General features: G+C 36.5%; 6 protein-coding genes and 1 long non-coding RNA gene across 10 annotated transcripts; 5 read left to right on the top strand and 2 right to left on the bottom strand.

Annotated features, from left to right (window-relative positions):
• Window positions 1–1,335: 1,335 nt before the first annotated feature.
• On the top strand, window positions 1,336–2,014 carry LOC106375601 (CLAVATA3/ESR (CLE)-related protein 21). Its single transcript, XM_013815553.3, has one exon. It carries the CDS (start codon window positions 1,336–1,338, stop codon window positions 1,795–1,797), a length of 462 nt encoding a protein of 153 aa, XP_013671007.1. The 3' UTR covers window positions 1,798–2,014.
• Window positions 1,582–13,316, top strand: LOC106375600 (probable WRKY transcription factor 51). Of its 4 annotated transcripts, none has more exons than XM_013815552.3 (4): window positions 1,582–1,793; window positions 11,441–12,181; window positions 12,268–12,423; window positions 12,930–13,316. In XM_013815552.3, the coding sequence occupies exons 2-4, from the start codon at window positions 11,937–11,939 to the stop codon at window positions 13,147–13,149; spliced, it is 621 nt and encodes a 206-aa protein (XP_013671006.1). In that variant the 5' UTR covers window positions 1,582–1,793; window positions 11,441–11,936; the 3' UTR covers window positions 13,150–13,316. The 4 variants fall into 4 exon arrangements, with proteins under 4 accessions (XP_013671006.1, XP_013668634.2, XP_048606617.1 ...); XM_048750660.1 differs by having other exon boundaries at window positions 1,604–1,793; window positions 11,417–12,181; XM_048750659.1 differs by having other exon boundaries at window positions 1,606–1,793; window positions 11,422–12,181.
• A 3,164-nt stretch (window positions 13,317–16,480) lies between these two features.
• On the top strand, window positions 16,481–19,086 carry LOC106375599 (small GTPase LIP1). The gene is made up of 7 exons (XM_013815551.3): window positions 16,481–16,888; window positions 17,453–17,544; window positions 17,623–17,764; window positions 17,862–18,166; window positions 18,265–18,318; window positions 18,401–18,537; window positions 18,605–19,086. Exons 1-7 carry the CDS (start codon window positions 16,795–16,797, stop codon window positions 18,804–18,806), a joined length of 1,026 nt encoding a protein of 341 aa, XP_013671005.1. The 5' UTR covers window positions 16,481–16,794; the 3' UTR covers window positions 18,807–19,086.
• A 566-nt stretch (window positions 19,087–19,652) lies between these two features.
• Window positions 19,653–20,178, top strand: LOC106375596 (uncharacterized protein At5g64816). Its single transcript, XM_013815547.3, has one exon. The coding sequence runs from the start codon at window positions 19,653–19,655 to the stop codon at window positions 20,037–20,039; it is 387 nt and encodes a 128-aa protein (XP_013671001.1). The 3' UTR covers window positions 20,040–20,178.
• LOC106375592 lies at window positions 20,089–20,690 on the bottom strand. Its single transcript, XM_013815543.3, has 2 exons — window positions 20,451–20,690; window positions 20,089–20,380 (listed from the first exon to the last, which is right to left on the bottom strand). The coding sequence occupies exons 1-2, from the start codon at window positions 20,684–20,686 to the stop codon at window positions 20,176–20,178; spliced, it is 441 nt and encodes a 146-aa protein (XP_013670997.1). The 5' UTR covers window positions 20,687–20,690; the 3' UTR covers window positions 20,089–20,175.
• Window positions 20,691–20,857: 167 nt separating this feature from the next.
• On the bottom strand, window positions 20,858–22,635 carry LOC106375589 (programmed cell death protein 2-like). Its single transcript, XM_013815540.3, has 5 exons — window positions 22,430–22,635; window positions 22,171–22,343; window positions 21,553–22,098; window positions 21,277–21,484; window positions 20,858–21,178 (listed from the first exon to the last, which is right to left on the bottom strand). Exons 1-5 carry the CDS (start codon window positions 22,520–22,522, stop codon window positions 21,074–21,076), a joined length of 1,125 nt encoding a protein of 374 aa, XP_013670994.1. The 5' UTR covers window positions 22,523–22,635; the 3' UTR covers window positions 20,858–21,073.
• A 219-nt stretch (window positions 22,636–22,854) lies between these two features.
• Window positions 22,855–23,811, top strand: LOC125583556. The gene is made up of 2 exons (XR_007320564.1): window positions 22,855–23,346; window positions 23,416–23,811. It is a non-coding gene; the product is annotated as an uncharacterized LOC125583556 (long non-coding RNA).
• Window positions 23,812–26,115: the final 2,304 nt, after the last annotated feature.

Genomic DNA, 26,115 nt, shown 5'->3' with positions numbered 1-26,115 from the left:
AGCTTTGAAATATATTATATTTTGTAAATTAGCATTGAAACAGTAATAAGCAAAAAAAAACATCATTCATTGAAATTTCCGTTCTTTCCGGTATTTATACAACAGATCATACGATGGAACACCGAAGTTTATGCTTAGATTCAACGAGACAAGGAAGGTGTGCAATAATTTAGATAAACAATGGTGCGTTCTGAACAATGACTCGGTCAGTAATCTAGATGGCGTTGCTCCGGAACTACACTCTGCCTGCTACCAAGGTGATCTGCACCGCGATGGAGGGCGGTACAACCAACATGTAGTTTAGCTTGATTACTAAAAACAATGGCATGCATTAGTGTGAGAATTGAGATTGCTTGTTTCCTATTAAGATCGTTAATGTATGTAAGTGACGATATAAGGATCAGCTTCCTGTTCGGAAGACTCATTGTCGTTGGACTTGTTCTTATTGAATTGGACCGGTCACGGCTATATAATTTGTTTCTTTTTGCACCTTTAGTGGAAGTGATGTCATACAAATAACTGTTTAGTTGGTGTTTGATTGATAACATTTAAGTTAGTTGATTTATAATATATGTTTTATAGATTGGTATAATTAAATCATATACTCGTTTATAGGGTTATTTTTCACTTGAGTTTCAGTTCTGATTTGTGTGTATATTGTTCATTATGGATACTCAAAAGTGCTGAGTTGTATATCGTCATTTCACAGATTGATCATTATATTGTTCTGCAATTTTACTGTTGCGTTAAATTTTGGCTACTGATTTTCTCGCCATATTAACTAGTTTTTTTTAATTTTCTACACCAATTATGATCTAGGTAGAAATATTTTGCAGACCTTGTGACATCCAAATGGAAAAGACAGACATAACGATAAATGCGGGTCGTTGAGAGTACTAAATGCTATTCGAAAGAGGGAGTGTATATATGCCCCAGTGCTTTCATATTTTTTATATATTTATCTATATTATTTAAAATTTTCCCCTATTAACAATATATGAGTAATAGTGTAATACACATGTTTACATAATAAGAGTTCGAGCAAAAAATAAATATTATTATATTTTTTCTAAACTTTGTAATTAAGGTATAGACTAGATTAAAGTAGTTCGTAGATGTGACTGAGATTTTTGGGGTTTGCAAAGCCAAATAGTTGGAAGCGATTGCGTACAGAGAACATACTGATCAGAATACATGAAAGCAGAACTAGGATCGATCTATTATCATTTCTAATTTGTTAATACACACATAATTATTCTTGAACGAAATGATAAGTTTAGATAATTATGTAGTCATATCACTGCAATAAGTTATTGCCAATAACTAATGTAATGAATGCTGCTGCTGACCCATTCTATTTATTATCTCCTTTGTTCATCTTTAATTCTCTTAGGTCTTAATACAGAGAAGAAGAGGAAGAAGAGTAATCAAGATTTGAGAGAAAGATATTCAAGTTTTTTTTTTTCATTTTTAAAGATGGTACTATTTTCTTCGCGGTGTGCAATGAAACGAGATGTTATCATTGTGATGATCTTTACAATCTTAGTTTTAATAATTTTGTCGCGTTCGAGTTCTATCCAGGCTGGAAGATTCATCACTACGAAAAGAAGGCATAATTTGAGCGTTGCTCGAGTACAAGATTACAAAAATCATCACGCGTTTGTGATCACCGAGATGTCAACGTTTAAAAAATTCAGAGGAAGATCATCTAAAGTTAGGAGAAAGATAGACGGTAACGAAGACGAAGAAGAGAAGCGAATCATCCCGGCAGGTCCAAACCCCTTGCACAACAGGTAGTAGGTTAATGAGAGATGCAAAACATACTTCGACTGCATAATTAGTTCATTATATATACATATTAGTTTTGATTTTGAGATTAATAATTGTTCTGAAGATAACACATTTTCTGCTAAAGTTTCATTCATCTCGTTAGATCGATATTGTATTGAGAAGCTTTTTAGGTTGGGCTGGGAAATCTAATATATGTGACTGTAAGGTCAATAACATTATGTCAGTTGATATATGTTTAGTCAATCTTAAAATATAACTTAAAAGTGTATTAGGGATGTGTAACTTCCTGTCCAAAATTCACGGTATCATGCCCACGGTTACATATCTATTCTATTAAAACAGCAACATGACCGGTTGATAAAGATTGTGTCCAACATTTTTTCTGAAATTTAAAATATAAACCTAATTATATAACAATAATAACTAACTATCAATACTATTAAATCAGAAACATGATCAGTTGATATATGTTTAGTCCTTCTTAAAATATAACTATATAATGTAAAATATAACTGCATAGTGTATTAGGGATGTGTAACCTTCTATCCAAAATTCTATTATATTAAAACATGACCGATTGATAAATGTTGTGTCCAACATTTTTTTGAAATTTAAAATATAAACCTAATTACATAACAATAATAACCAACTATACACGGTTAATACGTATTTTGAAACAACTCCTTCCAAAATATCCGGGACCAACTTCTCTCTATAATGATTTATTGCTTTTGACGCAACGACAAAGCATCTAATATATTACTTGATACTATGATTACATCATAATTGATTAATTTCTGTGTAAGTTCATTTTATACCTACCCAATCTGTTTATTCTATATAATAATACATATACAACTAAATCATAAATTGATATATATAATACTAAAACATGAATAAATATAAACCGATGGAAATATATTTCTTAAGTTTGTTTACTATAAAATGAAACTTTAAAATTTAACTAATTTTTTTTCAAAAAAAATATATAGTTAACTAATATTTATATTAATTAGTGGTGGAACGGGTTATTAGTGACATTTAATTTTTATAAGTGGACTTTTAATAGAAATAAATATTCATATGAACTCATTTAGTTTAGTGAGTTTTAAATAGGTCATTCGATTAAAAAATATTTATTAAATGTAATTTAACTTAAAGTTAGTGAAGATCATATTAACGCATTTACATATATATTTATATATATAACAGAAAATATTAAAAATTATTTTTTTCAAATAATTCAAAAATTTTATTAGGTTTTCGGTGTGGATTGGGTTTGATATTGGTATCCGAATATAACACTATAAGAACTGTTCGAATATATAGGCCAAGTCTAAAAGAGTACGAGATTTTCGATTTTTGGGTCAATTCCGTGTCGGTTTTTTCGGTATAAATATTTTTGACTAATTATGTTAGGTAACTATTAAGAAAATATAATATGTTGCAAACTTTAAGAATAAAGTTTAAAAATAATTTCTAAAATGCATATGACACAAGTGTATAGTTATGCAATTTGACATATTTAATATAATTTAATATATTTTTTTGGTAAATATATTAAATACAATATGATTACAAAAAAAACAAAATATAAAAATTAAGTTTCAACAAAAAAAATTGAAAAAAAAAATATACCGAATCTAGTTGGTGTTTAAAACCTCAGATGTCTATTATTTGTAACGAATGTAAATAGACTTGCTCAACCGAGAAGTAAAAAGTCTTTAAGATCCCGAGTTCAAATAACAACAACAACAAGAAAGTACCTAACATGCCCTCAATTCCACCCAAAGAATCATGGATACAAGGTCCAGAAGTTTTTGTTCACCAGCAAAGTTGTCAAATAGCTCAGCTCAAACCCTATTTTGTTGGGATGTAAATGTTATTCAGGGTTCTACATAGCTAGTTTAATAAAAATTGGACCCACAACTTTTTCATGCTTCCCATTGGAACTCAAGGAATATCAATATCATTTTATAGTAAAATAAATTTTCCTAGCATACAGAAGCATGCATTTTTTTTTCTCATCAGAAATATATATATTCCATAACTGTGTTCCTTACAAGAACAAAAAACACCATCGACCTTCTAGCACCTACTAGAAAATAAATAAATGCATCCTTCTTTTTCTTTTTCATTGACTTAGGTGTACTCATAAAAAAAAAAAAAAAAAAAAAAACAAGCTGAGAACACCTAAATCAATGAAAAAGAAAAAGAAGGATGCATTTATTTATTTTCTAATAGGTGGTAGGCGTTCATTAATATATATCTCCATCACTTTCAAAGCAATTCATAAAAGATACTTGCAGTAGTACATAAGTAAATTTTGTAATTATAGACTTACCCCCACAAAATGGTTTATCTAGACTTGAACCCCACACTGGCGTATGTGTTTACCTTTGACCAGCCGCCGCTCATCTGTTTCAGTCTTTCAGTTTATTTTAAGTACAGTATGTTTTATCTTCTGCTTAAACTTACATTAATCATATATTTTAAGCACCATTGATTTCAGAGTTAAAGCAACGCACTATCTGGTTTCAAAATTCTAACCATTAGCATGTAATAACTAACTCAAACAGGTAGTATATATATGATTACCTCGCATGTATTTTCTTACAATAAAGCCACATCACATGTTTCTGTTTTTTCTCTCTGTTAATTCATTTGTTTGAACTTCTAACCCAATAAAGACCACTTTGGATCATTGTGGTGACAAACACAATCAACAGTGGCACGAGGAAATTTCGTCCTACGGTCCTACCTTCAAGACAAGATTAAAAGACCACATTGGATCGTTGACGTAGGAATAGACTTTGAAATTTTGTTCATGTATACGTGGGTCAGTGCTATAAGCTAGAACTTAAACAAAACGAATTTTTAAAATAATAAACTCTTTCCGGCAAGGTCTATGACCGTTGGGAGATGATTTCAAAAAGGATGGAGGAAATGTGGAGACGATTTCCGGCAAGGTCTATGACTGTTAGTTGCCTTTTTTAATCTTTCAAATCTTTCCCTTGTCTTTATTGGAACCATTTATCGGCCCTTTTGTCACAGTGTTTTATTTTGGAAATTATATTTTATTCCTTTTCTTCTCAGCTCCATCTCACATGTTTCCTTCTCTGGTCTAGAGTTTTATTTCATGTTTCCCCTTTCTTCTCAAAATTCTCTGTTTCTTTCCTAAACTAATGATTTCTCAGAAATTCGTGGCCGAATTTTGCCTTATTAATGGCAAATTTGCTTCAATCACGGTAGATCTACTGCCAAAGAATTTTTTCCTCCACCACGGTTCTACCCTGAATTCATCTCCGACGACTGCGAACATGGCTGACCTCCTCCACAAAGCGATAAGAGCTATGTCCATTGGTGATGATGAAGAGCCCCTTACCCTACCTGATGAACCCCGTTTCCGTGTTATTGATGAGAATGAAACTAGTATCCTTGGCCGCTTGCTGAACCCCGAATGTCAGTCCATGGCTCGAATGATAGACTATATGCCTACAGCGTGGCGTGTTTACGGTCGTGTTCGAGGGATTGCTCTCTCGAAAGACAGGTTCCAGTTTGTTTTCCAGCGAGAGGAAGATCTACAGACGGTCCTCAAAGATAGACCCTGGTCTTATAATCATTGGGCTATGGCTTTGGAGAGATGGACAGCTAACCCTCCTGATGACTTCCTCAAAACGATGGATCTGTGGATTCGGATTAGGCATATCCCAGTGGAGTTCTTCACTACTGATACTATGTACCGCCTGGCGTCAGAGGTTGGAAAAGTTGATGTTATTGCTTACGATCCTAAGGTTTCCCAGACTAAGGACTACATCAGAGCCAAAGTTTGCTTCAACCTGGATAACCCGGCCAAGGCATTCAGAAGATTGAACCTCAAGTCTGGTGGGACGGTGACCATTGAATTTGAATATGAAAAGATTCATAAGAGATGTTTTCACTGTCTGCGCCTTACCCATGAAAAGATCAGATGCCCACTTTTGCGTAGAGGTGGTGTGAAGGAGAAACAAGTATCTAATGACCGAGAGGCATTGCCTGAGCCTCGTCCTAATCTTCCCATTGTGAGAGCTTCACTACTGGATGAGGGCCCGCCTGGTTTTCCTCCCATGTTTCCGGAGCTTTCAAAGCAAGACCAAAAAATGGCTATGTTGTATATCTCACATGCTGATGAGACAGAACGCAGAGCTAGAATCGAAAGAGTCAAGCAAGGTATTGCTGATAGTGCTGCTGAAGCTTCGGTCCGTATCACTCGGATTACCAATGAGCTAGACAAAGGAAAAGGCCACGTTTTCTCTTATCAAGACGATACACTGGTCTCTAAAAAACAGAGACCCCTCTTACTTGGAGCTTACTCAGAAGGTTATGTTCAATCTCTGGAGGAAGGTGAGGCTGATTCTTCGGCTACAAATGGCTCCTTTACGTCTGCTCCCACTGCGGTTCTGTCGGGTTTTCAGCTTGGCCCTTCCTCGGGAGGGCGAGTCTCCGGGAACCAAAATGCCAGCAAGACCCAAAGGAAGAGGCCTCCGTCCTGGAAGAGGAAACCCAATACCAGTCGTGCCCAGGCTTCTTATCCTGCTCCTTCTCAGCACCTGAACAAGGCAAAGAGAAAGTCTTCTCCCCCTCCACAGACAGCGTCCGAGAACAAATCTGCAAAGCTTACAGACCCTACGGTGGCTTCCGTATTGAAGCCGCTGCTCCCCCAATGAGCATTTGGTGTTGGAACTGTCAAGGTGCTGGGAGTACTGAGACAGTTTAGAAAATTCGGGAAGTTAGACGTCTACACTTTCCGGATTTCATGTTTTTGATGGAGACTAAACAAAAATATGCGTATGTTTCTGGATTACAAAAAAGCTTGGGTTACGATAAGTTGTTCACAGTGGAGCCTAATGGTTTAAATGGTGGGCTAGCTGTGATGTGGAAGGATAGTTACAATGTTGAGATACTGTCTAGTGATAAGAAGATTATTGACATGAAGATTTCGTCGGGTCCTTTGGATTTCTTTCTCTCTTGTATTTATGGAGATCCCGTGCGAGCTAGGAGGCAGGCGGTATGGGATCGTCTTGTTGATATTGGGTTGGTGAGAGATACGGCTTGGGTCCTCGCAGGTGATTTTAATGAAATTATGTCTAATGAGGAAAAACTTGGTGGAGAAGAAAGGAGTGAGTCGACATTTTGGGGCTTTCGTAGTATGGCTCAAAACTGCAAGTTGAAGGAAATTAGAAGCTCGGGTAATATCTTCTCTTGGGCGGGGAAAAGAGAATCAGGTTGGATTCAATGTCGTCTTGATAGAGGGTTTGGGAATGACGAGTGGTTCAATATGTTTCCCCGCTCACATTTACAATACTCAGATATGTGGGCTTATGATCATAGACCCTTCCTAATCAGATTTGCTCATGAGAGTGAAGATCATTACAAGAGAAGGTTCTACTTTGATAAAAGAATGGCTGATGAGGAAGGTTTTGAAGACCTGATAAAGCAGAGCTGGTGTAGGGCTGAAGAGGATGATTCCTGTACTGTTGCACGTATTGTTCGATGTCGTCAAGACATTGCTAAGTGGAAACGCCATACCAGTTTCAACTCGAAGGATAAGATCACACGGTTGAAGCTTGATCTGGAGTTTGAAGTGTCTAAGCTTCATCCCAACTTTCACTCTATGAAGCTCTTGCGTCAGCAACTAGCTACTGCCTATTTGGATGAAGAACGATACTGGAGGCAAAAATGCAGGGAGGAATGGCTGAAAGCAGGGGACCGGAATACTCGGTATTTTCATAACTGTGTCAAGGGGAAGAAGATCCAGAATCGGATTCTCATGTTATTAGACGAGCTGGGAGGTGAGCATTTCTCGGAGGGAGCTAAAGGTTACATAGCAGTAGAGTATTTCAGGGATCTATTCATGAGTACTAACCCTTTCGATCTCGAGTCTCTCTTTGAAGGATTCCAAAGTAGGGTCACGCAAGAGATGAATACAACGCTTACTGCAATGGTTACAGCTGATGAGATCAAGCAGGCAGCCTTCAGTGTGAAGGGAAGCAGCGCCCCTGGTGAGGATGGTCTTACAGGAGTATTCTACCAAAGGTTTTGGCACATTGTGGGTCCTGCTCTCGTTAAGGAGATTCAACTTTTCTTCTCAACCTCGACAATCCCGGATGGGTGGAACCATACTCAGCTGAGCCTGATCCCTAAAGTCACCAAACTGTCGAGAATGCAGGACTTAAGACCCATAAGCCTATGCTCGGTACAGTACAAAATTATCTCCAAGATTCTGTGTAAGCGGCTAAAAATCTATCTGCCGGAGCTCATATCAGAAACTCAAGGTGCATTCATCTCAGGCCGTTTGATATCTGATAACATCCTCATTGCACATGAGATGGTACATGGACTACGTACCAATAGCAGAGTGGATAAGAGTTTCATGGCCATTAAGACTGATATGTCTAAGGCTTATGATATAGTGGAGTGGAGCTTCCTCGAGATTCTCTTGGAGAAAATGGGTTTTGACAGAATTTGGATACATTGGATCATGGGTTGTGTGAGCTATGTTTCTTACTCGGTTCTTCTCAATGGTAATTCACACGGCTTCATTAAACCGGAACGAGGCATTAGGCAAGGAGACCCGCTTTCTCCCTTCCTATTTATCCTCTGCGCTGAAGCTTTAGTGAACTGCCTTAACCACTCAGAAGCGAATGGGAGAATCAATGGTATTAGATTGGCGGCTACGGGCCCTTCAGTTCATCATCTCCTATTCGCTGATGATAGCCTACTGATGTGTAGAGCGAGTGTGGAGGATGCTCTGGAAATCTCACGCTGCCTTAAATTATATGGTGATGCATCGGGTCAGATGATAAATCAGCAGAAATCCTCTATTATCTTTGGATCTAATGTCCCTGAGGAAATCAAAATGGAGGTCAAAGTAGCTCTTGGAATCGATACGGAAGGAGGAGAGGGTTCCTACCTTGGCTTACCTGAATGTTTCAGTGGTTCCAAGAGGAAGTTACTTAGCTTTCTCCGTGAAAAGCTTCATGGCCGGCTGAACGGTTGGTTCTCAAAGGCACTATCTCAAGGTGGCAAAGAGATACTACTCAAATCCATTTGTCTGGCTCTGCCGATCTACGCTATGACATGTTTCAAGCTTCCTAAAGATACATGTGAAAGAATGACCAGTGCTATGATTCAGTTTTGGTGGAGCAGTGGCAATAATAAGAGCAAAATTGCTTGGGTTGCTTGGCAGAAACTATGCAAGTCTAAAGAGGTTGGTGGACTTGGTTTTCATGATCTTGAGAAGTTTAACCAAGCCATGTTAGGCAAGCAGGCTTGGCGTCTCTGGAGCTCTCCTAACTCTCTGCTGGCGCAAATACTCAAACATCGTTACCATAAGAACTGTAACTTCCTTGATAGTTCTGTTGGTACGAGACCCTCATACGCTTGGAGGAGTATCCTTCATGGGAGAGAGCTTCTTGCGAAAGGTCTGTTGCGGTCTATTGGCAGTGGTGAGAACACTCTTGTGTGGCAAGAAAATTGGCTGCTTGATGATCTACCTCAAGTTCCCAACTACAGACAAGAAGCTCCGGTGGATCTCACGTTGAAGGTTTCTGATCTTATCGATGTTCATTCTGGCCAATGGATAGTGCCACGTGTTAGAGAGACGTTTAGTCCTGATGATGTGCGACTTGTCCTCAACACCAAGATCAACCCCTCACGTCACGATAATACGATCTGGTGCTTCACAAAAAGTGGACAATATTCGTCGAAGAGCGGCTACAAACTCCTCGTGGACTTACAGGAGATGAACTCTCCTTTCCCAGCCTTGCCCCCCATTGAAAAACAGCTCTGGTCTGATCTATGGAGAACAAAAACATCCCCTAAACTCAGACATTTTCTGTGGCGCGCTCTATCTGGAGCTTTGGCGGTGAAGGAAAGATTACGTACTAGAGGCATCCACCTTGACACTACATGTGTATCTTGTGGGTCTGCGTCAGAATCTATTTGTCATGTTCTATTCCAGTGTAGGTTTGCGCAGGAAGTATGGTCTCTATCCGGTATTCCTCCTCCTACTGCTGGCTACTCTCAGACATCGATGTTCTTAAACCTTTTCCATCTCTTGAAGTGTAGCAGAAACCCGTCCCTCCCCTTGGGTGTGCGTCTCGCTTTTCCATGGGTCCTATGGCATATATGGAAAGCTAGAAATGGCTTTATCTTTGAGCATGTGAGAATGGAGCCTTCCCTGGTTCTATCTCGAGCTATGGAAGAAGCGGGTATGTGGCTTACTGTTAACTCATGTGTTGAGTCGACTGAAACCCCTGCTGTGGCACCTACAATTGAGACACCTAAGAGAACCTGGTCCAAACCTCCCCGAGGTTTGCTTAAGTGCAATGTTGGAACCTCTTGGCAACCTAGCAATCTTGGTAGTGGTGCGTCTTGGATTGTCAGAGATGAGATAGGTAATCCTGTGATACATAGCAGAAGAGCTTTCTCTGGTGTTCTTTCTGAGTTGGAAGCTTCGCTTCGCTCTCTTGCGTGGTCGATCATGGCGCTTTCTGATCTCCACCTTGACAAAGTGATCATCGAGTTCTCATGTGTTATGATGGCAGAAGCCCTGCTAAACCCTACTAAGTTTCCTGAGGTCCAGTACTTAATTCAAGAAACTTTGCAATCTCTCCATCGTTTCTCAACCTATACTTTGAATCATGTTGAACCGGAGAAGAACAGAGTGGCTAAACTCATTGCAGTGAGTGTCACCAAGGATCAACGATATCAATCGTATGTGGCTCAAGGAGGCCCTGCTTGGTTGGCTCACACCATTCAAAGAGAGGCCCTGCCTCATGATCTATAGCCCCTAACAGGTGGCTCTGTGATCTCTACGGGTGTGCGAATAATCGCCTTTTAAGCACCTACTGGTGTCTTTTCCCTTTGCTGTTTTTTTTAACTTTATGTCTCTACTCTCTATTGTTTCTTTGTTCTTCCTCCCAATCCTCTTATGTGAGGTGTGTGTTACATTTTTGGAGGTTTCTCTTTATAATTTGAATACAACCAGCGTCAAAAAAAAAAAAACTCTTTCCGTTCCTAAAAGATCCATGTTTTAGAATTTTCATATTTTTTAATAAAACATATTAAAACTTAGGTATAAATGCATAGTTTTTTGTAATTTTATATTTTCTATATTTTTAAACCAATAAAATTTTAAGAAATGCAATTAATGTTCTTGAACTTCACAATTTCTCATTATTAATTGACAAAAAATATATTGAAAATAAAAAATATAATCTTTTCGAAACAAAAGTTTTCTCTAGAATATGGATCTATTAGGGACGGAGGGAGTACGATCGTTTCTCAATAACAAGAAACAATGACGTAATTAGATATAGGCTTCCTATAAAAAAAACCGGAGTAGATTTGATTTATAAGTTTTTTGAAAACATACCGATGCGTTATGCTTGACCAAATATATAAATCTTTTTTTTTTTTAACATCTGCATTAGATTAGATACGATAGCCTTTGTTCTATATCGCTTTAACGAAAGTTAGGCCAAACAAATCGATAAAGTTTATCACAATATCTATGAAAATATAATTACATTTTCAAGAATTCAATAAGTCAAATCTTATTGTCTTGGTGTGCACTGTAAAGTACAGAAAGTCCTGTCTGTTTCAGACGCAGCAGAAGCAAACATACAACTTGCATCTTCAGCCGTCGATCTGCAAACCAAAATCCAAATATTCACGTTACCGAGCACTAACGTTAAGGTGGACCGTAACGTAGGTGATAACATCTCTAGAAGCAAAACTCATTACTTTGAAAGTGGAAGCTCACTTTTCACCACCCTGCCGTCGCTCCTTACGTCATTTTGATGACGTAATCGTTCTCTTCTTTCCACACGTGGCCTTGAAGCACCTTCCTAGTATCTACCCTGAAATTGCTTGTCATTAGTAAATGTTTATTAATCTTATCTCTTACTTAATTATCTTTCTTTATAAATGTTTAAAAAAGATTCGTACATAAATATACTAAAGATATATTATATATATATGCATATAAATAAACGACCATTCATCTCTGTCTCCCCTTCTTCACTTGCTGTACTAGTTCTTAGATGCTTTAAGATCTCTCTGTCTTTCAATTTTTTTTTGGTATTTAAAAAGAAAGAAAAATGAATATTTCCCAAAACCCTAGCCCTAATTTCCCCTTCTTCTCCGATGAAAACTTTATTAATCCTTTCATGGATAATTTCGATTTCACGGATTTGATCTTCGATGTTAATGAAGGAGGCAACAATAATGGATTCATCCAGGAGGAAACTTCATCTCCTATAAGCATCGTTTCATCGGAGACATTTACCGGCGAAAGCGGTGGATCCGGCAGCGGAATAACGACGTCAAGTAAAAAGGAACCAACGTGAGTTTTAGTTATATTTGTTGGCTAGATTCTTCTTAACCAAAACTTTATCAACTTTATTAATATATAACAATTTGTTTTAATAGTTTTGGATGCAAAAGTAGGGGAAGTAAAGACGGCGAGACGAAGGAGATGGGCCATAGAGTTGCATTTAGAACGAGATCAAAGATTGATGTGATGGATGATGGTTATAAATGGAGGAAATATGGGAAGAAATCTGTGAAGAACAACACAAACAAGAGGTAATCAATGATCAAAAAGTTGAATAACTCGTTTCATTTAATTATTGAATGATAATATCTCAAGTAGTTGTTTATTAAAAGTTAACATATGGGTTGCTTGATCATTTTCTATCATCATCTTGTAATCCTATTGGTATACTAGAATATATTCCACTAATTAACTAGAACATATAGTGATTTGAAAACTGTTTAATGGTCCCGTATTAGTTACCAACCCACTAGTATTAAAAAAAAACAGATTCCACATGCATCCTTGTCTACGTTTTGTGTTTATATATATATATATTCATATGTTTCTGATTGAAAAGAGGTAAATTCACTAATCCATGGCTGGGAAGCATTCAGCATATAGATCTTATTTTGACTTATATCATTGAAGAAACAAAACAAATCGCCCACATGTATCTTGAAAACACATTTTAGTGATCAGTCTCGGCTATGCAGTTTATTATTGGTGGGAAATTTATTAAAGTAAATAAAACTAATGGATGTGAATATATATATAGGAATTATTACAAATGCTCAAATGAAGGTTGCACGGTGAAGAAGAGAGTAGAGAGAGATGGTGAGGATGCAGCTTATGTGATTACAACATATGATGGAGTGCATAACCATGAGAGTCCCTCACATGTCTATTACAATGACATGGTTTTGTCATATGATCATGATAATCGGAACCAACACTCTCTTCTTGAAGCTATCCAACAAATATCTCCTCCATACTGAGATTATTAGATAACTACCATCGTCATAATCTCAATGTATTATTGCCTTGTGTAATAATAAAAAGTTCGTTATATCGCTTATAACTGTATTGATATAATGTAAATGGTTATGAAACCTTTTGTAGTTATCTAGATATCAAAATATCAATGTATATATAGTTCATAATATGCAGTGTTGTGCTTAGTTTTATAAAATGTCTAGAATGAATTTTCCTGGATGTTATTAACCGATACAAATCATACCAAGTATATATATGTGTTAAAGAGTTATCTCTTCTGGTAATAAAGGTGGAAGAAGAAACCACTTGAGTGCGTACAATATCATCGCTAGAGTTCTCATCTTCTATGTGTCTTTGAAATAAACTACATCGTATCAAAATGAGTTATAGTTCATAAGTTCACTCCGCTCAGGTCAATTTTTCATAAGCATGATCTCTGTTTTTAGGTTCATTTAATAAATGAGATTAATGATTGAGCTTAAATTAGATAACGAGTTATATGAGCAATATTTAATGATCTTGAGCTAACTCATGAGGTTGGTCGCTTTTATACTTTATATATATATATATGACTTCTATTTTTGTTATGAAAGAAAAAATAGTTTCTATATTAATCGTATTTAACTTCTAAAATTAAAATGTAAAACCAAAAAATTATAAATATATACAAAAATGTAAAAGAATATTGATATCAATCCTCGTATCATATATCGTTAGGATTAAAATCTAAAACAAAATATTCCTAAGACTCTCATGCAGAATATATATCCTTATTATTTGAATAGATGAAGATTTTGAACATGAATCATCTCAAGACTCTAATGTAGAATAGTTTTTCGGATCACTAGTTTAGCTTTGATTTAATTTATTATTAGGTGTTATATTTATTCAATATTTAATATTAATGTTTTGGATTAATTTTAAATTATATAATGAAAATATTTTATTTTCTATTTTCTAATTTTTATTTTTTATATTTGATCACAAGTTAACTCATTTAACTCATAATCTAGATGATCTGAGTTCGAGTTTACATATTGAAGCTCATACAATAAATGAGCTGAGCTACCTCATGAAATATCTGAGCTCGTTGTAAGCTAAGCTGAGTTGAGAGAGCTAGCTTATTTTGACACCCATACCCTATATATTAATCCAAAAGCATTACAACATGTTTTTGTATACATGTGTCATCACGAAGATGATTCTTAGAATTCTTAGAAAAATAAATTGGTCCATATAAACATATACTATGCTTTTTATTAAAACTATCAAATTAATTAGTAGTGTACAAAATAATATTTGTCTTTCCTTAAATAAAAACTACGGAATTACCTAATATGATTAACATATATATGACAATTAATGATTATGAATAATACGTATTTGATAACAATTTTGTATTCTCTCTATTTTTTGTTTAATTTTATATTATTAAAAAAAATTAAACAATTACATTAATCATATAATAAAAAAATCTAGATTTTTCTCATATGTTATATTTTGAATTTTTTTAAACGACTATAAATTACAAAAAATGGTAAAAGTTCCACACTGAAATTTTTTGATCAATGGTTTAATTTTTTTTGTTCAAGTAAGATACAAATGATCATACATCGTAGGGGTGAGCGTTCGGATACCCGTTCGGGTTTGTATCCGGTATTTGGGATTTTTGGGTATTTCAGTATAATGGTATAGAAACCGTTTGGGTATTTCTACACTTCGGATCAGGTTCGTTATGTTCAGATATTTTGGATCGGGTTACGATATTTAAAATTTTAAAAATAAATAAATAAATTATTCATTGTTTGTGTTTTTTATTTAAAATATGGTTTTCTAATTTTTAAAAGATTAAACTATTCATATGTTTAGAGATAAACTTTAAATCGAAGTGATCCTGACAATCCAAAAAAAAACACTTCTTCAAATCGAAGTGATTTTTAATATTGGAAGCACTATATATATTATTTCATTCAGATTAAATAATGGGCAAAGAAAATGACCTAAATAGCTCTTTTTTATTTTGAAATTTTTAATTTTTTATTTTTTAAAATTTGAAACTCTATCTTCAAAACCACACCCATTAACTTTAAACTCTAAGTTTAGAGTAGTTAACCCTAGGGTAAAAAGCTATCTTCAAAACCACACCCATTAAAACTTATTTTGGTCATTTTTCTCATTGAGAACTATTTTGTGACAAAAACTTAAAAAAACTATCATATGGAATTCTCTTAAATAATTTAGTCTTGATTTGTTTCTTAAAAAACTTTTAATGAAATATCGTGACAAGATTACAGTCACATTCTTTTGATTTTGTTCGAAGAATGAGAAATTTGATCATTCGTTTGATATTTGTTTCTCCCTAATATCCTATATAACTATTATAATTGTAAGAATGAGAGATTTGAACTATTTATTATAAATTTTATGGTTTATCATTTAATAAATCAAACAGTTCTTAGTTTATAGTTTACATATACTAGAATGGTAAATTATTATATATTTTTTTATCTATATACGTAACTAAACCTCAAAAGCATAAGCTAATAAAATAAGTAATTTTTTTTTGTTCTAGAATTAGATGATTTTTAGACCATACTGGTGAATATATACTAGACAAACATTTATATTTCGAGTCTGCACTTATATTCTATAACTTGATATATTAGATTTGAACATTTATCTCTTAATAGAGTTTCCCGGTGATTTTCTTCAAAATATTGATTCTTAGATATATATCTGAAGTGGAACTAATTTTTACAAATGTCTATATTTTTAAATTAATACTTATATAATTCACCGAATTCATAGAATTTTTTTTTTTTAAAGCACTAAATTTATATCAATGATTCAGAGACGAGAACGAAAACACAATTTTATAGAGGTGAAAAATGAGATCACATATGGAGATTCAATAGTAAACAAATCGAAAGCAGAAAACCTAATACTCTTTTATCATTATACAATCGATGATGCCTATCTAGTTTTGGTGATTTGTGTCAATCGCAAAACTTAATTTTTTTTGTGTATATGAAGTTTTAAAAATAATTAAAATGAACTGTAATACATTAATTCTTCAACAACAATGATACATTTAAGAGACCAACATTTTTATTCGTCATTTTACGATCGATAAAAATCGTAGTATAACAAAATCTTAAAATTATTTAATGAACAAACATTATTATAAAAACTCAGTTCGTTAACATAAGTATTTGTGGAAAAGCCCATATGCGACTCAGCGGTAGCTTTTCCGGTTCACATATGGAAATTACTATCCCGGTTGAAATGACTCCGGTTTATAAGAGATTTAGTTTGATCGGTTTGATTTACGATCCGGTTTTTCTGGGGTAAACTGTTAAACACAGGAAAGGAAGTCGTTTCAATTGTTCTTCCGCCCAAATCTGAAACACTAACTTGTTAGTATTTTCCAAGGGAATCTCTGATCTCGATCCAGATTCATTCGTGGAGGAAGACGACCGAACCCTACTTCATTGATTACGCTGGAGAGATCTGTGTAAACAATTTGGATTCCGTTTTGTCGTAATCGCAGATCCCGCTGCTTCTCTCGATCGAAAAGAATCTGAATCGAGATTGATTAGTGTTGGTGTGCTATGAGTGTTAGTGTATGAGCAAAAATAAAAAAAAAAATGAAGTTTTGGAGAGAACGTGAAAGGGAAAGCAAAGAGCAGATCTTAGCTCCATTATGTGGCCAAGTTCGAGTCTTGGTCGTTGGTGATTCAGGTATATTGATCTAGTTAGGTTTTATAGGATGATTCAGATTGATTGATAGATCATTGTGGTTAGGAGTAATGGTTGTGTGGTCGTTTAGTTAGTATCTTAAAGCCAACATTGTTTTCCTTACACTCTGTTAGTTACTTTCCGTGTTTGATTTTTGCTTATGATGAGTCATGGCTCATGTTCATGTTGAGTCTTGGTTGTTGGTGGATTCAGGTAAATCACAAGCTCTACCTTCATGTAGGTTTCTTAGATTATATGGAACCAAACCAAGTTAGTCGTTTACAATGGGTTTTGTTAAGATTGGTTTATACTATTTGGACACTCATGCTATACCTGATCATGTGTGGCTCAGGTAGATAGATCATTGTGGTTAGGGGTAATGATTGTGTGCTCGTTGAGCTATCTTTAGTCAACATTGTTTTCCTTAGCGAGTGTTACTTACTGTGTTTGCTTTTGCTCATGGCTCATGTCAATGGTTGAGCTCAAAAGTCTGAAAATATTCATACTTTGCATTATTTGAGTTAATTTTAATCTTTTCGAATCTCAATTTTTTCTTTTTTTTGTTAGGTGTGGGGAAAACATCACTTGTACACCTCATTAACAAAGGTTCTTCTATTCATCGCCCATCTCAAACGATTGGATGCACAGTTGGTGTCAAGGTAACTTATGTTCTCTTATTTAAATGCTTATGGAGCAGAAGTTTTGACTTTTTTTTCTCCTACTTTCCTGTTGTGTAGCATATAACTTACGGGAGTCCAGCTAGTTCTTCGAGTAGCATTCAAGGGGACGCAGAGAGAGATTTCTTTGTTGAGCTCTGGGATGTTTCAGGGCACGAGAGATACAAAGATTGCCGCTCACTCTTCTATTCACAAATCAATGGTCTCTCCTAGGTCACTTATGTATCCATGTTGTTTATCCTTTTTTTTTTTTTGTCTCTGAAACAATGTCATGAAGCGAGAAATTTACCTATTTGCAGGAGTTATATTTGTTCATGATCTGTCTCAAAGAAGAACAAAAACTAGCTTGCAGAAATGGGCGTCTGAGGTTGCAGCGACTGGAACCTTTTCAGCTCCTCTTCCCTCAGGAGGTCCTGGTGGTCTTCCTGTTCCGTACATTGTTGTTGGAAACAAAGCAGATATTGCTGCAAAAGAAGGAACAAAAGGAAGCAGCGGAAACCTTGTCGATGCAGCTCGTCATTGGGTCGAGAAGCAAGGTTTGCTTTCCTCAAGCGAAGAGCTTCCTCTCTTTGAAAGCTTTCCTGGTAATAGCGGTCTCATAGCGGTAAGTAACCATGCAGACTAATCACACTAGTTTCTCTTTACCGTACATAGTGTTTTGCCTTTTAACTTGTATGATCTGGTGCGTGGGTTTTGGCACAGGCGGCCAAAGAAACCAGATACGATAAGGAAGCTTTGAACAAATTTTTCCGGATGGTTAGTGTCATTAAACACACCTTTCTTTATGGCTACATCTCCAAAGTACCCTTCTCTAAACCGATAAAACAATTTTTAACAGTTGATAAGAAGAAGATATTTCTCAGATGAACAACCAGCAGCTTCACCGTGGTCTATTTCGCCGCATCGAACCTCATCATCCCAACGGTTAGACGACGAGATCACAAGCGATGATGACCAATTCTACAAGCGGACAAGGTAAAACAACGCTAAAAGCAAAGATCTTTTAAAAGTCAGGTTTGGTCTTAACAGTTGATTGTTGCAGTTTACATGGAGATCCTTACAAGTACAACAACAACACGTTACCGCCACTTCCAGCACAACGCAACCTAACTCCGCCTCCTACGCTATTTCCACAGCAGCCGGTCTCTACTCCTGACAACTACGCTATCCCGAGATTCTCACTTTCGAGTGAAACAAGTAACAATGGCAGTGGTAGATCAAAGCGAATGGATATTAACGTTTGAAACCATGCATCTCTTTATCGTTACAAGAAAACTTAATGAAGATGTGTTGCTTTTGGTATTGATGGTATCTATGAGTATTCTTTTTTGAATGTTCCAATGGTTTTTCTTTTCTTTCGAGATAGTGGTAAAGTGAATATGCGTGTAACCAGTAACCAAACCCTCCCTCTTTTGATTGTTCTCGTAGCAAATTCTGTCTGAAACAGAATAAGAAAAACTGTGAATGATTTATAATAGTACTTATTGATAAATATATGTTGAATTTACAATCTGTTTTTGTACATTTGTTTCGATTTATTATCACCCAAATTTGATATTTATTTACAAAAGAAAATGTTTGATTTAATTCAGCTTTTGGTAAATATTAAAAAGAATTATTCACTCGTACATTTTAACAGAGATAGAGGAGAGAGACACACACAAAAGAGTTGGACACGACAAGCTGTTCCTAACACCAGCGAGATAAAACAGCGAAGGTATGTGACTTTGTTCCCTAAGAATTACACTTTCCATTGAATCTTTCTTCTCTTAGAACCTTCTGGGTTGCTAAATTCAGCTGAAAACCCTAATCTATGTCTCTATTTACATGTGCAAAAACCCTAAACCCTAATCCGTAGTTCTGTACCATTTGCTCAATCTCCTTTTATTCAATTTCGAATTTGATTGGGTTCAGTTTACGTTTCGGAATTGTTGATTACTGAAAATCTAGTAATTGATTTCTCTCAAACCAAAAAGCTTGAATTTTTAAATTTTATATCACTTCATTAAAGTTACAAGCTTTTCTTTAACTTTGTGTTCTTGATTAATTCCTGGTGTGATATAAATTTTGAAGTCTTTAACAAAAAGAAAATGGTGGAAGTGTGGTGGCCTCTGTTAGCAGCAGCAGTCCCTGCGCTAATCGGAGGACAAGCACTGAGGATAAAGAAGAGACGCGGCGAAGAAGAGAGGATCAAGAGTGCTCGGGGAAGAGAGAAAAGCTCTGACGAGATCTTTGTCTGCGAAAGAGTTTGCACTTCCAAAAGAATGCTGAAGAAAGTTGGAGCTTTCTCTAAAGATCCTATTCCCGACACTTGTGTTACTGTCTGCGGCGTATCTGAGCTTGACGCTTGCTCTGATGCTTGTGCTCGAACCGTCTGTGTCAACCAGCACCAAGTTGCTAACTGGAATGACATTTGTCTTAGGAGGTGTCAGAGTGAGTGTCTTAAGCTCTCTTCTTCTTCTTCTCGCTCTTCTTGATATGTTTTTTAAGAGTTTGAATCTCTCTTTTGTGTTGTTTAAGTTTGAGTCTGAACGCTATGATTCGTTCCTTTTGAATCTGATTTTTTTTTTGTAAGTTAAATAACATTATGAGCAAATCTTTGGTGGGTTACATTTACATTTCATCATGTGAGGTTTGTTTAGCAACTTTCTCAGCTGTTTTGTGAACTGCTTCTCCTACAACACCTCCTGCTAGTTTCGCTGATTCTTCAATGGCTTCCTTGCTTAATTCAAGGCTCCTTGTGGCCGCTTCTTTCACTTTCTCTACTTTGTCTTCTCCTTCTTTGTCCTTGGTGTTTTTGTCGCTGTTGCTTCTGAAACTGTCATAACAAAACAACACATATGAGCTTAAAAACCAAGATCATAGTGTATGAATGCTTGTTTGTTTACTCTATATTTGGAGGGTAAAGCTTCGTTTGGATCTTCTGCATTGCTCCTTGAATCAATTCCCAAGAGCTAGGAGGAAATTTCTTGCCAAAGATCCCACATATGATCTTTACAAGTGACGGATTCTCTTCTTTCTTGGCCACACCATCATCATCTGAAGATACCGGTAAAATCCCCCCAGAGATCAAGATGATGATGATGATGAAGAAACTAAATCTGATTCTTCTTGATTCATTCATGACCTATATATTAATTCGTTAAGAAGCTTCAGAGAAATCAAGAAAGGGACCAAAAGGATATGAAAGATGAGATAAAGTTGACGCCATGTTTCTCGCACCAATAGAAGCAGATCAGACTTTTGGTTATTTGAACGGTTCTTGCGTAACACTTGCATTGACTTTAGAGACAACTTAATCGAAACCAATCCAATATTTAATTAGACATTACATAGAAAAAGACTCGTTTTTGTCTCGTATAAGTTTAAACAAAAAAAAAACACACACAAAATTTGAGCAGCTCCCTCTTCTAGGTAACCTGTCCTGAACCCTTGATCAAAACCATATCATTGTCCAGATTCTTTTCTATAATCCCTTCATCACATCTTCTCAACCAATCAAAGTATCACTTCATTTGAAGAAGCTAGCATGATCAAGATTCATCGGCTTCTCATACTGCACGGCTATACAACCCTCACCAACAACCCAATTGCCATCCACCGCAGTTGCACAGCTCTACAAACAGTTATCATTAAGCTCCCAAATGATTTTAAAAAACTATTTTCTTGAAGACTATTGAGTTAACTAGTTGGAATATATGAGAGATCCCATACCTTGGTACAAGTGTAGACAATAAGTGTCATCCAATCCCAGTTATCCAACGATTGCTTCAGCCCTTCATCAACAACAGCCTCATGCAGAAAATATATCAAAGGAGACATGAGTTGCATCTCAAAGACCATCGGAGAGTCGCAACGTCTGCACTTCTCAGGAGACTTCAGGTCTTCCGTGGCCAGCAACGGTTTACCTTCATATGAGTACCTGACCATGAAGAGACAGTCAGACCAAAGCTCAAAAACCATTCAGTAAAAGATACGAGCAATGATTACCTGAAACATTGCTCAGAGTTCGCATCTAGCCGTTTTTTGAACTTAAGGTAAGTCCTATCTGCATTCAAGGCTTTGTCATATTCATACTTCTCATCCTCCCAAGCTTCTTCAGCTTCACTCTCATCGTTCTTGCTTGGTTCTTTATCCTTAATGGACATAGAAGAGTAACTCATGGAGACACGATCCACATCTTTTATCGAGACTTTCTCTTCCTTTGTGTAAATGTAGAAGCAGGGAAGCACCGGACCAGTCTCGACTTTAAACTGATCCAATGATTTCAAAGGTGAAGGCTTTGCTTTAGTCCCTGAGCTAGCACTGCCGCTCGGTTTACTCTTCGGTTTCTTAGAGTTGGATGCAACGGTAGTAGCAGCTTCCGCAATTTCTTTAGCTAAACTCTCAAAATCAAAATCAAAATCTTCTTCATCATCATCATCGTCTAACCAATGAGTTTTAGAAGGTGTATCCTTAGGTGAGGCAACAGGAAGATCCTCTGAATCAATAGATTCTTTCTCCTTTATAGCTTTCTGAACGCTTAAAGCTCTCCAGCTGAACCAAGACCAGAACAAATTTCAGACCTTTGATCATTCTTAGAGAAATAATGAGATAAAAAGATAAAACCTTTGTTCAGAAGCTCCACATTTAGGCATCAAGCAACCGAAGATATAGAGCGTACGCTCTTCTTCAGTTGAGATTGGGGAGTAAACCTGAGCTACAAGGGAGAGTTTACTTCCACATGAACAACAACTGAGCAGCTCTGGTTTCACTACATCATCTGGTAATGGCGGCCAATCCTGGAAGCAGACTTATGATCAAAACCCATAAAGAAAAATCTGAACTTTATATGTGAAAAAGAAGTGATGAAGAGAAGGAGTGTTACCGGAAGACCTCCGATTTTAGTTGTGTAGTGATCAGAAGACTCGAGCTCGCCTTCTGCCCACTGTCCAGGCAAACCCAGAAGAACTCCGACCATGATGATAACAGTTCTCCGACCAAAGCAGAACAGAGAGATTCTTGGTGAAGTTAGCTCTGTTTCGAAACAACAACGGTGAGGACGACGAAGCGAGAGGTGGAAAGACTAAAGCCAGTTAGGGTAATTAGAAAACCGGTTTAAATCGAACCAATTGGTTTAAATTGAATTGAACGATTTCAATTGAACCAGTTGTGTTTTTTTGGTTGACGTCGATTGGCCCCCTGAACTACATAAACCAACGATTTTTCCACCCAGACTTCTTGCCTCATCAATTGTCTCTCTAAACAAAATAATCGATCGATTTTCCACAATTTTAAACAGATTACCTAAATCACGTTTAATGACTCAAATTCGCGATTAAAAACACCTGATTGCCCAATAAAAGATCCGATTAAACCTTAACCCAACTCTAATACTTCAACCCGATTTCACATACTTATTGGAGGGATTTTCTTCAATTTTTAAAATTAGGGTTCGTAGAGAAAACTGGGACATCGACCATAAAAGAGAGAAGGAATGAATTTGAGCAAGTGATTTCTGGGTAAGTCGTCGAATCCACTATCTTCTTCTTCTTCTGTTCATAAGTCCTCTCCGTTTTCAATGTTGGATAAATTGTTGCTTACGGGTTCTTTGTGTTTGATTCTGTGTAAATTAGAGAATGGGGTGAAAACATGAGAGGTGAAGGTTCTTGTTCAAGGATAAATGCACTGTCAATTCATGGTGTTCCAACACGGTGTTGGCGTGGATGTGGCATTACTACTTATGTTTCGAAGACAAGGAAGAATCCATTTTGAAAATTTTATCGGTATAAAGTAGCTGTGCAGGTACGTTTAACTCATTAAAATGAAAAACTGTTTGTTTTTGCTGGTTTCACGAGTTAGCTTTTGTTGCAGAGAATTGGAGAAAATCATCTCTTTAAATGGGTTAATGAAACTTGGAATGAAGAGATTCTTATGGTGGAAACAAGACAGAGAACACTTGAAGAAGAATTTGAAGGTCTTAGGATGATTGTTAGTGATAATTCTGAGGAAGGTGAGCTTCAAAGGATGAAGCTTCAAAAGATAATGGTTGTCTTGGAGTTATTACACTGCTTTGTAGTAAATTTTGGTAATTGTGTTTGTTAGTAAAAGAGAATGTATTGTCCTTTTATGTGTTATCTAGGAGCAATGACGAGATTCATATGTTTACGTAAGATAAGTTATGAACACCAGCCTGTTTATGTGTTGCTTTATTACCTAATGTATTGTCTCATTTGGCTTCATCTTTATGAATTATTCCATGTTTGATCTTCCCTGTGTGAGAGTAGACTCGAAATAGAGACAAGAGATGATCTAGATGATGCATTAAAAATTTACCAAATATTATTCTTGACCAGAGACAAGAAATGATCCAGATGATGCATAAAAAAACAGAGACAGGAGATGATCCAGATGTTCATAATAAATACAACAACAACACAACAAAGACAACAACGACACAGTAAAGACAATATTCATAATAACATATGTTCTTCATAAAACCGTGAAAACAGAGAACAAGTAGGCAAAAAATAAGTTGAAGTTTTAAAACCATGAAAACTATACACACATAACATAACACTTAACAACGAAAGAGAAGTACTAGCTACTTTACACCAATAACAAACGCAAAACACAAGTAGGAGATGGCTGTCAAACGGTTGCAGCTTCGGGTCCAGAAGAGCTTCCCGCTTTGGGTTCAGTCTTGATCTTCTTCTTTGGGTGAATTTTGCATCTAGCTGCATTATGGTCAGCTTCCCCGCATTTGGAGCAAAGCATTATGCGGCCTCGCTTCCAAGCGTTTCTTCTTGCTTCTTCCTCGTCTACTTCGGTGATTCATGTTTACCTTTCATTCTCGGATAGCTCTTTTTCATATTCTTTTTTTTCCTCCCAGGAAGTGAAGGCTCTGGTGGTTCCACCACTAACTTGTATCTGCCCTTCTTCATCAAAAATCGTGGTCCTATAACTGTGTTGTATTTGCCCTTCTTCATCCAAAATCGTGGTCCTCTAACTGTGTTGATAGAATAACTGTAAGTCATTTGCCATATATGAGTGGAGAAGAACTCAGAAACATAATCATCAGCATCCAAGCCAACATCTATCATCGCTCCATAGGCATGTTCAAATGGTATTCTGATGTTAGGAGTTTTCAAGGCTCCTAAGACAAATGTTGTAGTATAGTGAATGTCGAACCAGTTCTGAGGGATATCAAAGCAATGAGAATGCAAGTACTCACTTAATCTAAATGCAACCGATGATTTAGATGGGTTTTAAACTACTACTAATACTAGAAAGCAATTACAGAATGATACTTTCTTGACTAAGGGAAAAGAGAACTCATGAGCATAGGGATTAGACCTTGGGTGATCAAGTTTCGAACTAAGGATGGCAAACGATCAATCAAACTATCAACCTTAAGCTTAGACACAATCTTAAACAAACTCTATGTCTAGATGAATGTTCATTTGCTAACATATTTCAAACATCAAATGTCTTTGGTTAAATAATATGAAAGCAATCATTACTAACAAGTCTATTGGCTATCTTAACACATTTAACAACAAATGTCTTTGGTAAAGTGTGTTAAAAGCTTAGGAGAGTTGTCTCAAGCATTTCATCAAACACCTTGTGGGTGGGAAATGCCTAAAGATCAACTTTTGAGTGGCCAACTCAGAAGATGCATTATGAATACTCTACTAGCAAGGAACAAGAATGATCTACACTAAAACATCCTAGAACTAACCTAATCACCCTTAATCTCCCTAACCCATGAATTCAAAAGGTGATCACTCACTAATCTCCATGATTCCTCTTAAACCCATGGTGGATTTCAGATTAATCATGTAGAGAAATAGATAAGAAATCAACAAGAACGAGAGCAATGAAATCTGAATCAAAAGGAGTTTTTCTAGTTGTTCTCTGGAAAAGAGATTCTTTCCTGGTGGCTTACAAAAAAAGTACTTAAAACATAGGTTTTCAGAAGTAAAAACGTGCATAATGAAATGACCAAAATGCCCTTAAGTAGAAATGAATTCGAGCAAACAGAAGGCGCGCAGCGACCTCCAGTAGTCGCTTCAGGCTTCGGGAGCAACCTGGAAGGGTCGCTGCGAGACGTCGCTCTGGGTCGCTCTTCGCAAGCGACCTCGCTGCGTCGCTCCGGTCACGTCGCTCCGAGTGATGGAGACGCGAGCGACCTCGCTGCGTCGCTCCGGTCAAGTCTCTCCGGGTGATGGAGACGCGAGCGACCCCGCTGCGTCACTCCAGTCAAGTCGCTCTGAAAGGGTGTCACAGCGACTTCACGGTGTCGCTCATGTGAGGTCGCTCCCATGCACTGCTCGTCCAATGATCACCTTTTTCACCTCTTTTGAGCTCCAAATGCACCCAAATGTCTCCAAGAACTCCATGTGGTACTCCAATACCTGATAAGGACTCATGTATGCAAAATGCAACCTAAACATGGCTAAATCCTAGTCTATATGATCAAAATGCACATGGGTGAATGAATAAGACAATGAAAATATGCAAGATATCAACTCCCCCAAACTTGTTCTTTTACTTGTCCACAAGTGAACTTTC

This window comes from Brassica napus, chromosome C3 (assembly GCF_020379485.1).
Source record: "Brassica napus cultivar Da-Ae chromosome C3, Da-Ae, whole genome shotgun sequence".
Lineage (NCBI taxonomy): Eukaryota > Viridiplantae > Streptophyta > Magnoliopsida > Brassicales > Brassicaceae > Brassica > Brassica napus.
Note: the sequence above shows the minus strand (reverse complement) of the source record. Positions and strands in the feature narration are given on the sequence as shown.

What these genes read in the sequence shown, in the direction of transcription:
- LOC106375601 (XM_013815553.3), top strand. Translation starts at nt 1,336, where the DNA reads ATGCTGCTGCTGACCCATTCTATTTATTATCTCCTTTGTTCATCTTTA.
- LOC106375600 (XM_013813180.2), top strand. Translation starts at nt 4,977, where the DNA reads ATGATTTCTCAGAAATTCGTGGCCGAATTTTGCCTTATTAATGGCAAA.
- LOC106375599 (XM_013815551.3), top strand. Translation starts at nt 16,795, where the DNA reads ATGAAGTTTTGGAGAGAACGTGAAAGGGAAAGCAAAGAGCAGATCTTA. An exon ending in CTTCTATTCACAAATCAATG is followed by an intron (nt 17,765 to 17,861) that starts GTCTCTCCTAGG and finishes ACCTATTTGCAG; the next exon opens with GAGTTATATTTGTTCATGAT. An exon ending in GTAATAGCGGTCTCATAGCG is followed by an intron (nt 18,167 to 18,264) that starts GTAAGTAACCAT and finishes GTTTTGGCACAG; the next exon opens with GCGGCCAAAGAAACCAGATA.
- LOC106375596 (XM_013815547.3), top strand. Translation starts at nt 19,653, where the DNA reads ATGGTGGAAGTGTGGTGGCCTCTGTTAGCAGCAGCAGTCCCTGCGCTA.
- LOC106375592 (XM_013815543.3), bottom strand. Translation starts at nt 20,686, where the DNA reads ATGAATGAATCAAGAAGAATCAGATTTAGTTTCTTCATCATCATCATC. An exon ending in CTTTACCCTCCAAATATAGA is followed by an intron (nt 20,381 to 20,450) that starts GTAAACAAACAA and finishes TTGTTATGACAG; the next exon opens with TTTCAGAAGCAACAGCGACA.
- LOC106375589 (XM_013815540.3), bottom strand. Translation starts at nt 22,522, where the DNA reads ATGGTCGGAGTTCTTCTGGGTTTGCCTGGACAGTGGGCAGAAGGCGAG. An exon ending in AACTCTGAGCAATGTTTCAG is followed by an intron (nt 21,485 to 21,552) that starts GTAATCATTGCT and finishes CTTCATGGTCAG; the next exon opens with GTACTCATATGAAGGTAAAC. An exon ending in TTGTCTACACTTGTACCAAG is followed by an intron (nt 21,179 to 21,276) that starts GTATGGGATCTC and finishes AACTGTTTGTAG; the next exon opens with AGCTGTGCAACTGCGGTGGA.